Consider the following 14,536-nt stretch of genomic DNA (forward strand, 5'->3'; position numbering starts at 1 on the left):
AAAAAATGCTTAGCCATTGGTATATAGCAGTCAATAATTAGACACACACTTTAAATGTGCTTTCTGGTTCCTGCAGCTCTCAGCCATCCTGGATGAACCCTAGAATGACTGATTTAATCAGTCTTCCTCTTCAATATGTATTGAGATCCAAGGACCCTAACACCAGGCATCTTTCCCTGGCCACTCAGAGCCAAATGAAACACCAATTACGCCATCTGCACATGCAGGTTTACCTGTCAGTGGCGGCCCTTACCTTCACAAAGAGGATGATCTCAGGGTTTGTGGAAGCTGGTCTGTTTTCTTCCAGACCACCAGCCACAGAATAGCAGGTAGGGGAATTTTCACTGCTCTCCTGGATGCTGAAGGTTGAAATAGAAGGCAGGTTCTCATCCATCATGCCTCTATTCTCCTCTGGCTCTTCCAGGATAGTCTCCTGGTCCTGAGTTGGTGAGTGTGATTCTTCCATCGAGATGTCCCTGTCCTGCTGGGGCTCACCTTGTTGAGGATCCTGGGCCTCAGGACATACCTCATCAGGCAGAAGGTAGCTTCCTTCTTCTGGTTGGGAGAAGGCCAAGCTGTTCTCCCCACTTCCAACAGCATAATCTGATACAAAGTCATATTCATGGGTTCCCAGCTCATTGGCATATAAATTGTTTTCTGACCCGAAGTCTTCTTGGATGTTATTATAAAGGGTGCCTTCGCTTTCTGCCGGCTGGTCTGGAAGCTCATACTCCCTCTCCTTTTGGACTGTGTCATAAGTGGTGCTGTAGTCTTCGTCACTCATGTTTATGTCTCTGATAGACCCCTTTGCAAGCAGACCTGAGTACATCTGAAGTGAGTAAAGGGATAGAGGATGCTGCACTGCCTTACGGAGGAACCAGCAGGCTTTTGAAACACAGAAACTAGCAACAGCTATCAATGACAGGTCTCTAACAATCATTTACCAGATACTTTAATCAGCAAACCACAAGTTCATTGGCCACCAGATAAAGCTTACACATTTAGTTAACTCCTTCACTCCTCAGGATATTTTCAACCAGATTCTGGGGTTTTTCTCATTGCCAGTAACTCCAACATTCTTTGGACTGGCTAGGGGTTGATTTGAGTTTCTTCCCAGTCTACACTGAAAATTCTGAATATTTAACTATTTGTCACTAAATGGAGCTCCCTCTTCTAATTGTTCCCCAATGTTAACAACAGTCAAGAAGTCCCTGCAATTCAGTTCTTCACAATGGTAACATTTATGTATAGCTGAATTCATTACACAAGACAATTGAGTATTGATGTCCTGTGATAAATGAGCTGAATGTATTCCAGTTAGGTAATAAATCTTATTTGTATTTTTTTAATCTGGAAACAGTACTAGGTGATTAAGTAGCAGAAGGAAAAAAGGAATAATACTCTGGTCTACGGGCACATCAGTACTGACCACCAAAAAAATAAGGGACTTCAAGATGAATGGCTTTGAGTTTTCTTTTTCCTCCTTACATCTGGGTGTTCACTACAGTCCAAAACATTCACTACGATTTTATTATAAACAGGATACTGAACTGAGCACCAACCATGTGAGTTAGAAGATACATTCTCTGTTCTCAAGAAACTTTCAAGTATAGTTGGAAGACCAGGAAGAGAAACTAAAACCTTAATCTGGACACAGAATAAATTATTCAAGTTTTGCTTAGTGCAATTTGCCCAGGTCTGGCATAAGCAGCAAAGAACTGGATGCACAAATTTGCCTAGTAGATGTCATGTACAGAAGCTAGGAATATAGAGGCTTTGGTTTTGAATCTGCTAATTTGATCTGCTAATTACTACTTCCCATCACCACGTCACATACATCCTTCTCTTTGAAGTGACAACCCAGATCAATTGTAAAGGGACCTTAATGTCTAGAAATTATGTGAAAATTGAGAAGCAATGCAACTCCGTTTGACAGGTTTCAAAACATTTGATGAATATCTTATTGACAAAATTCTATTGTACCCTTGCTCCAATACTGTATCCAGAAATCTTGTGGAATGAACTAACACAGTATTTCTAGAATTCTGGCTTTTGGGGATTCTAGAACTCTAGCTCAATGAATAGATGAAAGGTAAGAAGCCAGAGACAGACTTTAAAAGCTATTGACACTTATCCCTTATGTTACTGAAAAGTGAGGTTTGTTAGGTCCAAATATCTGACAAATGACCACAGGCTCCAGAATCAGGTCCTTATACCTGAAAGAGGCCCCAGCTCAGTTCTTCCTTATATTTTAGCATTGGAGAAAACCTGAGAGATCATTCAGTCTAACATCTCATTTTACATTTGAGAAAATCCTGAAACCTTGAAAGGGGAAGCAAGTGGTCCAAGTTCACCAGAGTTAATAAGCTGATTTCAGCTGCAATTTCCTAACCTCTAGCTTGGTGATCTTCCTGCAACTCACTCACTGCATTTTTTAAGTCAGCATTTTCTTACTTTTTTTTTCCATGATCACACCCTTCCCCCTGCCCAGCCCCCAGAAGATCCTTTCTAGATATTTTTCCCATGAAATTAAGATACTGCAGACATACTAGATGGCTGTTTATATACCATATGTAATCTGTGCTTTAGACATAAAGTCTTTTGTCTCCCAAGAACCGATTTTCAGCCCTTTATAAGAACCTTTCCAGTGTGCAGCTTATACCTGAGCATGGGATTTTGTGCTGTTCTGCATTATCCCCAACGAATAATATTGTGCTACCTGTGCACAGGCACACAGCCTGTCCGAGCCCCCCCGTGATGACCCAGTGAGGCAGCAGGGGCTGCTTAAGCTTAGGGCCCAAGCGCACACTGACATTTCATAAATGTGGTTCCCTTTTGTCCCTTGCAGAACACACCTATCACGATTTAGTTACAACCTGCAACATGAAACCAGTCACCATGTTATGGTGTAAGTCAGGTCATCCTGCTCTCTGCCCCGCCCCCTGTGATGGCTCCCTATTTCTCTCAGTAAGAGTTGAACTCCTGACAATGACCCACAAGGCCCTACCACATACATGTACACCAGCTCCCCTGTACCCGTCTTTCTCTCGCTTGCTTACCCTGCTTCAGATGACCTGGCCTCGTTGCTATGCCTTGGAACACTCCAGAATGCTCCCGTGTTAGGATCTTTATATTGGCTGTTCCTCTGCCCAGAATACACTTCCCCTGGATATCTTCATAGTCCATTCCCTACACGCCTCAAATAAGTTTTTCTTATACCTCTTCTTTTCAGTGATGCCACTTATTGTTTAATACTACAGTCTATCTCAAATCCTAACTGTTATCCCCTCCTCATTACTAAAAACCTTGACCTGAGTTTTTGTTACTTTTTCCATAATACCTATCACCTTGTCATAAGGCCATATACGTTACTTATTTATTATGTCGAGTTGATTTTCTGTCTGCTTCCACTATTACATAGACCCTAAAGGACACAGTTTTCTGTCTGCTTTTTCATCATGAGCTGAAGCACCTAGAACAGTGCCTGACCCATATTAGATAGTCAATACATATTTGTTGAATGTCTTTTTGTAATTATTTGATATCTTTACCATCCACCAGACATGTAAATTTCATGAGAAAAAAAGCCCACATATATTTTGTCTGTCGCTGTATACCTAAAGTTTAGCAGATATCTGACATATAATAAGAGATTATTAAATATTTGTTTTATAAACAGCCACAATGGAGAAGCTATATCTAGAATTCATGCCCTCTTACTCCTGGTCTAGTTCCTTTCTGTATTATATGTGTAATGCTATGTCTTTACTATACTGTAAACTCCTGTAGGAAGAGAACTGATAAGTGGCTCTTGCACAGCATTTTGTATAAAGCTTGTATAAAGCAAGTTGGCTTGTTTATTTATAAAAGGAATAGTCCATCAATTAATTAATTAATAAAAATATTTTGGGGGCTCTATATGTCTTTTACTTTTAACCTAGAAAAGGAAGTAAAATACACATGCATCAGCTTGAGAAGTTCTAAGAATGTTTGTGTGCTTTTTGAAATACCAGGCAGGACCCAAGAAAACCCCAGAATTTTCTTCAGGAGGGTGAGTCCCTTGTAGTATAGCTTCCCCTGCTAAGTGAGTGTTCTAGGAACCTGTCTGTATCAGGGCACCAGCTGGTGTCATTGTGAGAGGCTGCATTTGGCTTCAGTAAATTGTGTTTGAAGACTCTTTCAGTGTGTTTGCCCATTTCATGATGGCCAACTTATGAGTGCCCCTGCCCCCACTGCACTGAGTGTTCAGCAGTTTTTGACCAAAAACAACATGACCCCTGTACCCCACCCTCCCCATTCACCCAATCTTAGCCTGAGCAACTTTTTTTGTTTGTTTCCCTGGATGAAAAATATTTTCAAAAAGAAATGTTTTGCTGATGTAGTATAGATGAAACCGAAAATGGCAGAATCACTAACGGTATCAAAGTCGACTAATTCAAAACCTGTTTTAAGCAGTGGGAAAAATGTCTCGATAGGTGTATTGCATCAAGTGGAGAGTATTTTGCACTTGAAAAAAAATGTTGTTCCATTGTTAGGTATAGTGTCTATAGATGATAGTTTGTGTTTGTTAATTGTTGTTATTCAATTCTTTAATATTCCTATTGATGTTCATCTGCTTGTTATATCAGTTACTGAAAAAAGAAAGTTATGATATTCCCTACAATTATTTAATTCTTATTTCAGTTCTCTCAGTTTTTGTTTTATATATTTTTGAGGCAATATTATTAGGTGCATGTAGATTCAGAATTATTACATTTTCTTGGTAGATGAACTATTTTTTCAATAGAAAATATCACTTTTAATCTCTAGTAACATTTTTTTTGCCTTTTTCTAATATTAGCTTTCTTCTGGTTAGTGATTATGTGTATATTTTCCCAACTTTTTACTTCTAACTTTTGTGTTCTTTTATATAAGCATTAGATAGTTATATATTTATCCAGTCTGACAATCTTTGCCTTTTAATTTGACCATTTAGTTTATTAACATTTAATGTAATTGAGATGTATTTAGGCTAAGTATACTATCTTACAGTTTGTATTTATTTTTTAATGAGTAAAAATTTGAATAGACATTTCACCAGAAAATGATATATGAATGATCAATAAGCTCATTAAAGAGAGCTCAACATTATTAGCCATGATGGAAATACAATTAAATGCGATCACTTTATACTACTAGAAGTGCTAAAATTAAAAGGACAAGCAATACTATTGTTGGTGAAGACGTAGATCAACTGGAACTCTCATACATTGATGGTGAGCATATAAAATGGTACAGCCACTTTGTGAAATTGTTAAGCAGTTTATTATAAAATTAAGCATACACTTACCCTAGGACTCAGCAATTTTAGCAAATCTTAGAAATATAACAGAAAAAAGTCAATATGAGCTTTGCCTCTTTGTACAACCATAAGGAGGATCACATCTACCTCAAAACAAAAAACAACCAGAACAGCCAGAAAATTGAACTGCATGGAAGTCCAATAAATGAAGATATAAAAAAGTAATATTCATCCAGACAGGTAGGAGGGGCAGAGATAGGGAGCCAGGCAGAGAGCAAATGGTGTGGCTGCAGTGGGCAAGGCAGTGGCTGCAGCTGGCCAGAAGAAAGAGCAGTCACACATTATAAAATCCAGGAGGGACACCTGTGGAGTGATCCCAGTCCCAGGCCAGAACCTGCAACTCACAGTTCCAGTGCCAGGAAAATAAAGCCTCATTGTTTCTGACTAGGAAAACTAGTGGGGGCTGGGGCAGCAGAATAAACTGCCTGTGTTTCAGGAGAGTCTGTTTAGAGGGTCTCTAGCCACTCTGAGAACCATCATCAGGACAATGGCCAGAGGGGCACCAGTCACATACGGGAAGCAGGTGAAGTGACTGGAAATGGGGTGAGTGTCAAGCAAGTGGCATTGTTCCCTCTCTGACCCTTTCCCAACATACAGTGCCACAAGGTGGTGAAATGGGTTGTCCTGCACTGATGTCCTCCACCCCTTACAAGGTAACAGGTACAACAGCTCTACCTAAGACACAGAGGCAAACAAACACAAGAGCCTTTCAAGTTGATGAAACAGAGAAGTATGGCCCAAAAGAGGGAGCAGATCAAGGTTCCAGTGGGAGAACTAAATGATGAGGAGACAGCCAACCTAACAGATGAAGAGTTCAAAACACTGGTCATAATGATGCTCACAAACTTGACAGACATGATTGAGTATGGCAAGTACATAAGGGAAGAAGTGAAGGCTATACTACGTGAAATGAAGAAAAATCCACGCAAAACCAATGGTGAAGAGAAAGAAGTCTGGGCTCAAATCAACAATTTGTACTTAAGGAAGAAATAAATAGTCACCCAGTATAGAATGAAGAAACAGGAATTGAAAAAAAGAAAAAAGAATAAGAGGACTAAGAACCTCTGGGACAACTTTAAATGTACCAACATCTAAATCATAGGGGTGCAAGAAAGAGAAGAGGAAGAGCAACAAATTGAAAACTTATTTGAAAAAATAATTAAGGAAAACTTCCCAAATTTGGTAAAGGAAATAGACATACAAGTCCAGGAAGCACAGAGAGTCCCAAACAAGCTGGACCCAAAGTGGGGTCTAATTAAAGTGCCAAAGGTTAAAGATAAAGACAGAATCTTAAAAGCAGCAAGAGAAAAGCAGAGAGTTACCTACAAAGGGGTACCTATAAGACTATCAGATGATTTCTAAAAAGAAACTTTGCAGGCAAGATGGGACTGGCAAGAAGTATTGAAAGTGATGAAAAGCAAGGACCTACAACCAAGATTGCTCTATACAGAAAAACTATCATTTAGGATGGAAGGGCAGATAAAGAGCTTCCCAGACAAGGTAAAGCTAAAGGAGTTCATCATCACCAAGCCCTTATTATATGAAATGTTAAAGGAACATGTTTAAGAAAAAGAAGAAGATCAAAACTATGAACATTAAAATGACAACAAACACTACTATCAACAAATGAATCTAAAAAAACAAAACAAACTAAGCAAATAACTAGAATAGAAAAGAACAATAGATACAGAGATCATATGGAGGGTTATCAGTGGGAAGGGGGAGAATGGGGAAAAAGGTGTGGGGATCAAGAAGCATAACTGGTAGATACAAAATAGACAGGGGGCATTAGGAATAGTAAAGTAACAACTATGAAGAAATACAAGTACCGCGAAACCAGAAATAACCAGAAGTTCCAGAAAATAAAGCTACATGGAAGTCCAACATATGAAGTTATAAAGAAGTGGTGTTCATCCAGAGGTGTAGGAGGGGCAAAGCTGGGGCGGATAGGTCAAGCTGTGCTGGTGGTGGCAGCTGTGGCAATGATGGCGGGACAGTGGTAAGCACAGACACCCGTATTTAAGGGGAGGCAAGAAGCACCTGAGGAGCACCCCCAGCTGCAGACCAAACCCGTCAGCTTGCGATTCCAATGCTGGGGAAGGCAGACCCCCCATTGCCTTGGACTGTGAGGGCCGGAGTGGGTCAGGACGGAGGAGGACACTCCCGATCTCTCAGTGGAGAGTGAATGACAGGAATCCATATTGGACCCCCGCTACCACACAAAACACCACAATGTGGCGAGAAGGGTCATTTGGTAGTGACAAGTACATGGGGCTCCACCCCCTATAGCATAGGAGATGTGACAGCCCCACACAGGAAGCAACGGTAAACACAAAATTGTTCAAGATGGCACAGATCATGATAGAGATCCGGTGACGCATCTGACCAGACAGCAAATATCTAATCTAATGAAGCAGCAGATAGGAAATCTTTCTGAGTCACAGTTCAGAGCTTTGGTTATATGAATGCTTACAGACCTAACAGCAGATTTTAAACAAGACGGGGAAGGAATGAAGGCTAATCCTGCTGAAATAAATGAAAACACATATGAAACTAGTGGTGAGGGAAAGAAAACCAGGGATCAAATCAACAAATCAGAACATAGGGAAGGAACAGTCAACCAGTGTAGAAGGAGGAAATGAAAAGTGAGGAAAATGAGGAGAGGCAAAGAAACCTATGGGACAGCTATAAGCGGGCCAACAACCGAATCATAGGGTTGCCAGAAAGTGAAGAAGAACTAGAAAGTGAAAAATTATGTGAAAAAAATAATGAAGCAGAACTTCCCTAACTTGGGGAAGAAAATAGACTTATAGGTCCAGGAAGCACAGAGAGTTCCAAAAAAACTGGACCCAGGAAGAATCACACCAAGACACAATGACAAAATGTCAAAAATTAAGGATAAAGAGAGAATCTTAAAAGCAGCAAGAGAGAAGAGAATTACATACAAATAAGACTATCAGCTGATTTCTCAAAAGAAACTCTGCAGGCAAGAAGAGACGGGCAAGAAATATTCAAAGTAATGAAAAGCAAAAATCTACAACCACAATTACTCTACCCAGCGAAGCTGTCATTCAGAATAGAAGGGCAGAGAAAGTGCTTCCAGGACAAAGTAAAACTGAAGAAGTTCATCAGATCCAAACAACTGTTATATGAAATGTTAAAGGGACTTGTTTAGGAGAAAGAGGATCAAAACTATGAACATTAAAATGAAAACTGTATCACAACAACCAACAACAGAAGCTAGGGAATTGAAACAAAGGCAAACTAAGTAGGCAATGAGAGTGGGAAAAGAATGATAGGTATGGAAGACATTTGGGGGGGAGGGAGAGGAGGGAAGGAGGGAAAGGGAGGGAAATGGTACATGAATTAAGAAGCATAGTAGGAGGGAATGGAGTAGACAGGAAGATGTTGAGAAGAACTATATGCACAACCAATGGGCATGGACTAAGCGGGGGGGGGACAATTGGAGGGAGGGGTGTCACTGGGTGGAGGGAAACAAAGGGAAAAGAAATTAGGACAACTGTAACAGCATAATCAATAAAATATACTTTAAAAAGTCAATATGAAAGTCATCATAACAGGTGTGTATGAAAATGCTGAGAAAAACTTGATTCTTAAGTTTAAAAAACTGGTGTTTTGGTCAATGACAGACTGCTTGTGCAATGTTGGTGTCATAAGATTATACTGGAGTTGAAAATTTCCCATCTCCTAGTGACAGCGTAGCCTTCATAACATTGTAGTGCATAGCATTACTCACATGACTGTGGTGATGCTTGTGTAAACAAACCAGTTTCTGCATTGCCTGTTGTATAAAATTACAATTAATTACATACAGTGAATAAAACTTGATAATGATAATAAGTGACTATTACTCATTTATGCATTTACTATCCTATATCTTTTATTATTATTTCAGAGTGTATTATTTTTACTTATAAAAAGGTTTGCTGTGAAACATTTTGCATTACACCAAACAGAAACCTCACACATCTCATGATTACCACATCCCTTGATTGCATCATTTTCTTCTGTGCTACATTTAGTCTCCTGTTTGTTTTATAAACTTAGTGTAGCCTAAGTGTGCAATGTTTGTAAAGTCTATAGTAAGATACAGCGGTAATGTCCTAGGCCTTCATATTCACTCACCGCTTACTCACTGACTCTCCCAGATCAACTTCCACTCCTGCAAACGCTGCTCATGGTAAGTGCCATATAAAGGTCTACAATCTTTAATCTTTTACACTGTATTTTTACCATATCTTTTATATGTTTAGATATATTTAGATGCACAAATACTTATCATTGTGTTACAGTTGCCTAGAGTATTCAGTACAGTACCATACTGTGCAGGTGTGTAGCCTGGAAGCAACAGGCTGTGCCATACAGCCTAGGCGGGTAGTAGGCTGTACCATCAGGGTTTGCGTATGTGCACGCTACGATGCTCACACAATGGTAATGTCCCCTAACAACACATTTCTCAGACCGCATCCTCATCATTAAGCAATGCATGACTGTAACGAATGCTCGTCAGCAATAACAAAAGAATGAACTCCTGGTGCAGACAACAAAATGAATCTCACAGACAATATGTTGAGTGAAAGATGCCAGACATAAGAGTATATAGTAAATAATTTCATATAATTATATTAACTTAAAAATATAAAATGGGTTTCATGATTTCTAATAATTCTTTTAATGATATTTGAGCAAAATATTTTAAGGATCACAACTATAGCCCATGGGCAAGGACGCTTCATATTAATAGGCATCTTAGTCTTCCTCCTCTGGGAGCAAAATTTATTAGATTGCTGTCATTAAGTGATAGTGAAACTCACCCCAATACTGCCTGAATACAACTGTCAAGATGAACAAGCTAGGAGGAGGAATTTGTATTAAGCTCACAGTGCCAGCAACATCCTGGCCACCAATGGTAGGAGATGACCATCAATAACATCATTAAGAATTTTTCAGGGTGTCTTATATCACTTACTATAACCCAGGAAAAAATGAGGGTCTCCCCAATCCTTACATGCGTGAGGAAAAATGCCTTAAAATTCCCAGTTTCACAATTTTCTTCCTCAGCTTTTTTTTTTTTTCCTCTGAATCTGGGTCCATCCATGTATCATTCAAGTACAAAATGCCATCCTTTCATGTTTCTGTATAAAAAGAAACCTACTCAGACCCCTAAATTTCATAGCTTTAATGGAGATTTTGGGGTCAAAGGAAGCACCATTTCGCTGGCCCCACAGCAAACCCACTCACCTCCTCTCTCCTTTCCTTACTCCTTTTCTCCACTTTCCAAGGAACCATCAATTCTTCCAGTTTCTCCCACAGAACATTTTCAGACAAGCCCCACTCATACATGATATGGGAGCAGGGTCTTCTCCTCTTCCTTCCCAAATATGCTTTCCAAGAACTTCTTTGGGACGAACACGGTTAATATCCCCTTTGAAGAGACTTTTGATGGATACGATGTTCTCCATCTTACTGCGTTTATGCTCAGATTTGGTAATTCCATGATGAGATTTGGGAGACACTGAAGACCCAATGACCGTGGATTTCCAAACAGAAGCAGCATCTCTGAATTGCTTGATCTTTAAAGCATGGAAATGGCTTAGCTCCCAGGGAAGGCGAGCCCGGCCAGAGCCGCTCAGTCCAGGAGCGAGCCGTGTGCGTTGTTCCACTTGGGTCTCCCTCTACACAGTTGTCCTTATCAGTGGTTTGCAGATGAGGAGGAAGGGGAAAAGAGGACATGTCAAAAATGGCTGTTTGGAAAGGAGTTGGAATCTGTTCAACATTTCAAGGTGAAGGGGTTGGGGAAAGTTATAGGCCTAAATTTCCGACAGAGCTCAAATATTTGACTTTTGCAAGAAGTGGTCACTTGAGTTTAATATCCGTTTGTAGCAGGCATTCTGAAAATCCTCAAACCAGAGACTCCTAGCACAGGAAGACGGAGTGAGGCCCTACCCTGCAACAAGTCCTGCAGGAATTGCGTGGGCCCTGCTGTTGGTAAGCCTGGGACTTAAAACATGACTTTCTAGCCTGGTCTTCAGGAAAATCATCAGAAATGTCTGGCCTCAGAAGAGGAAGAAAACAGTTGCAGACAGGGGAAAAGCTAGGGAGTTACCTTAAGGCGGGAGGGGGCACGTTTATTTCCAGTGCCAGTACCTCCAGTTGTTTTTCTGCCCTCTTCTCCTCAACCCTCCCCTCATCACTACTTTTCTCCCGTCAGGAGCTACTTATTCTCAACAAACCAATGACTTACCCACTCAGTTATATTTTCATTTCAGAAAATGCAAGGGTTGACCCAGAGGAATGAATGGCTATTGGTAAAAACTCATTGTCCACTTTTCAGGGAAGATCTATTTGTCACTTATTTTCTCTGCTAATTCTCAGTTTTTCTGTATGTCAGATGAGAATGAAAGTATGTGTTCTGAAAGGATTTACTTGAATAAAGGAGGTAAGAAGCTTATTTATTGCGTGCTTGGCTGGCTTTCCATTGGTACTATAGTAATCCCCCCTTATCCATAGTTTTGCTTCTCAGTTTCAGTTACGTGTGGTCGAACGTGATGTAAAAATACTAAATGAAAAATTCCAAAAATACACCATTCATAAATTTTAGATTGTGTGTCTCTGAATAGCATGATGAAATCTCGTGCTGTCTTACTCTGTCCCACCCAGGACATGAATCATCTGTTTGCCACTGTATCTGTGCTGTATTCACTATGCCCATTCGTTACTCAGTAGCTGTCTTGGTTTTCAGATGAATGGTGGTGGCATTGCGGCGCCTGTATTAAGTAACACTTATTTTACTTAATAATGGCCCCAAAATGCAAGAGTAGTGATGCTGATAATTTGGATATGACAAAGAGAAGCTGTAAAGTGTTTCCTTTAAGTGGAAAGGTGTGCATTTATAGGAACAAATATGATGTATATAGGATTTGGTACTATCTTATCTGGTGTTTCAAGCATCCACTAGGGGTCTTGGAACATATCTCCTATGGATAGGGGGGTACTACTGTATTACTACTACTGCCAATTATTATTATTAAACTTTATCTCTAAAATAACAATAAAAAAGTATTTTCTCACAGTTCTGGAAGCCAGAAGTGAAAATCAATATGTCCGCAGAGTCGCACTTACCCTGAAGTCTTTTGGGGAGAATCCATCACGGCCTCTTCCAACCTCCAGTGGCTCTAAGTGTCCCTTGGCTTGTGGCTGCATCTCTCCAATCTCTGCTTGTGGCTTCACGTGCCCCTCTTCTGTACTCCCTGTGGGTCTCTATTCTGGGCATTTCTTATGTGTATGTCCAGTGACGTGTGTCATTGGATTTTCAAAACAGAATGAACTATATGCCCTCACGCCCATTGGCAGGGTGATACTTGCTTCATCTTCTGCCCGCCCCTGGTGCTCTGCCCTCGCTCAGTCTTCTCACCCAGGCTTGGAGGACAAACCCAATCCCAGGGCCCATGCTCAGGGATGTCCTCCAGCTGTCCCTTGTCCTTCCTTCTTATTAAAAGTGGGCCTGACTTCCTTCCTCCTCTTCCTCCCTGTGTGTCTCTGATATAACCAAAGCCTCCTTGTCTGACCCCCTTAGAGCTCTGTCACTTCTCTAGAAACTCTGGTTTAGAGGAAAAACAACTCAAAGCAGATGAACTCACAGATGCCTAAAGCCTGAGGTGCTCAAACAGCTGACATCCAAGAGGAGAAGGAAGAGGTAGGGTGGGCCTCCTCCAGGCTCACTGATGGAGGCAACTGCATGAGCGCTGAAGGAACTTGCAGAAATGCTGAGTTGACTGGGCTGAGAGTACTTTGCACCTCCATTATTCTGCCTAAAGAGAATGTGCTTTCTGCCGACATGGACAACTTGACTCCACTGTGCTCACTTCGTCTCTGCACATTTCTCCATCTTTGGAGATTTTATTTTGTAATTTGAAGGGTTTCAGGGTTTTACTGTTTGGGGATTTTTTTTTTCTTGAAAGACATCTGCAAAGTTTGGTTCTGTATTATAAAACCAAAAGTAATGTATCTCAGTAATATTCTGAGTAATCACTCTGTATTCTATACATCTCTATATAACACATAAAATGCAAATTGTTACTGTGAATCATTCAGGACAGATGGGGAAAAGATTATGGCTTTTTTTTTTTTCTTTAAAGACTATAGACTTTGAAATGCAACTTCATTCCTACAGTTCTGCTGTCCTTTCACACTTCAGTTCTTCATTTTCTAAACAGTATTGCCCAAGGCCAATGCCCTTGAGTTATTCCACAGGAAACATACCCTTACACTGAAATGTGTACATAGCTGTCATTTTGAGTTTCTTGGGTTCCTGCTGTGGCAACAGAGATATATTTTTCTATTAAGAATATTTCTTTTTGATTATAAATGTAGTTCATGCTGATGACCGAAAAAGACGATATAAATCAACTGTAATTCTACTACCCAAAGATAACTATGTTAACATTCTCTTACTCCTTTTCTACCCATATATATATTAATTGGAATCATATTCAACTTTTTATCGTGCTTTCAAAGTTTTGACATCATGCTTTCTATGCCATAGCACTCTCGCAAATGTGGTGAACGTTCCTAAAGCCCGCTGGACTTCCTGTAAGAAGTGTGGCAAACATCAACCCCACAAAGTAACACAGTCCAAGAAGGGCAAGAATTCTCTGTGTGCAGAGAAAGCAGTGCTCAGACAGGAAGCAGAGTGGCTATGGTGTGCAGACTGAGTTGATTTTCTGCAAGAAAGTCTAAAACTACAAAGAATAGTATGCTGAGGCTTGAATGAGTCTGAACCCAATGGCAGATCTAAAGGAATGCTGACTGTTAAGAGAGACAAGCACTTTGAACCGGGAGGAGAGAAGAGAAGGGTCCAAGTAGTTCAGTCCTAAGTTCATATTTTGTCTGATTATGTGACAATAAAATCTCAAGAATGGGGTCACTTCAAAACAAAAACTTTTTCAACATTATACAGTATATATACATAAAATGTAAGCATATTTGTGTCAGACCAGCAAAGTATTTTTCAAATTGTAAACTCAAATATTAGCTGATATAATTTGTTGATTATAAAGGTATTTTTCTTTATTGTAGAGCCAAGTGACTTTTTAAAAGGCAAAGGATTTTGTTTGAACAAGTGATTGGTCCAACCAGCCAGACAATAAAATAGGAAACTCATTGTTCTTGGCT

At 40.1% G+C, this 14,536-nt stretch overlaps 1 protein-coding gene across 1 annotated transcript in view; it reads right to left on the reverse strand.

Annotated features, from left to right (window-relative positions):
- CLIC5 (CLIC family member 5) overlaps positions 1 to 871 on the reverse strand; it is a 146,123-nt gene extending 145,252 nt beyond the window's left edge. The window contains exon 1 of the mRNA XM_090282524.1: positions 254 to 871. Within this exon, the coding sequence (XP_090138650.1) occupies positions 254 to 829 (576 nt within the window). The 5' untranslated portion in view covers positions 830 to 871. The remainder of the gene's footprint in view (positions 1 to 253) is intronic.
- Positions 872 to 14,536: the final 13,665 nt, after the last annotated feature.

This window comes from Furipterus horrens, unplaced genomic scaffold (genome assembly GCF_987537825.1).
Source record: "Furipterus horrens unplaced genomic scaffold, mFurHor1.1.pri manual_scaffold_6, whole genome shotgun sequence".
NCBI classification, from domain to species: domain Eukaryota; kingdom Metazoa; phylum Chordata; class Mammalia; order Chiroptera; family Furipteridae; genus Furipterus; species Furipterus horrens.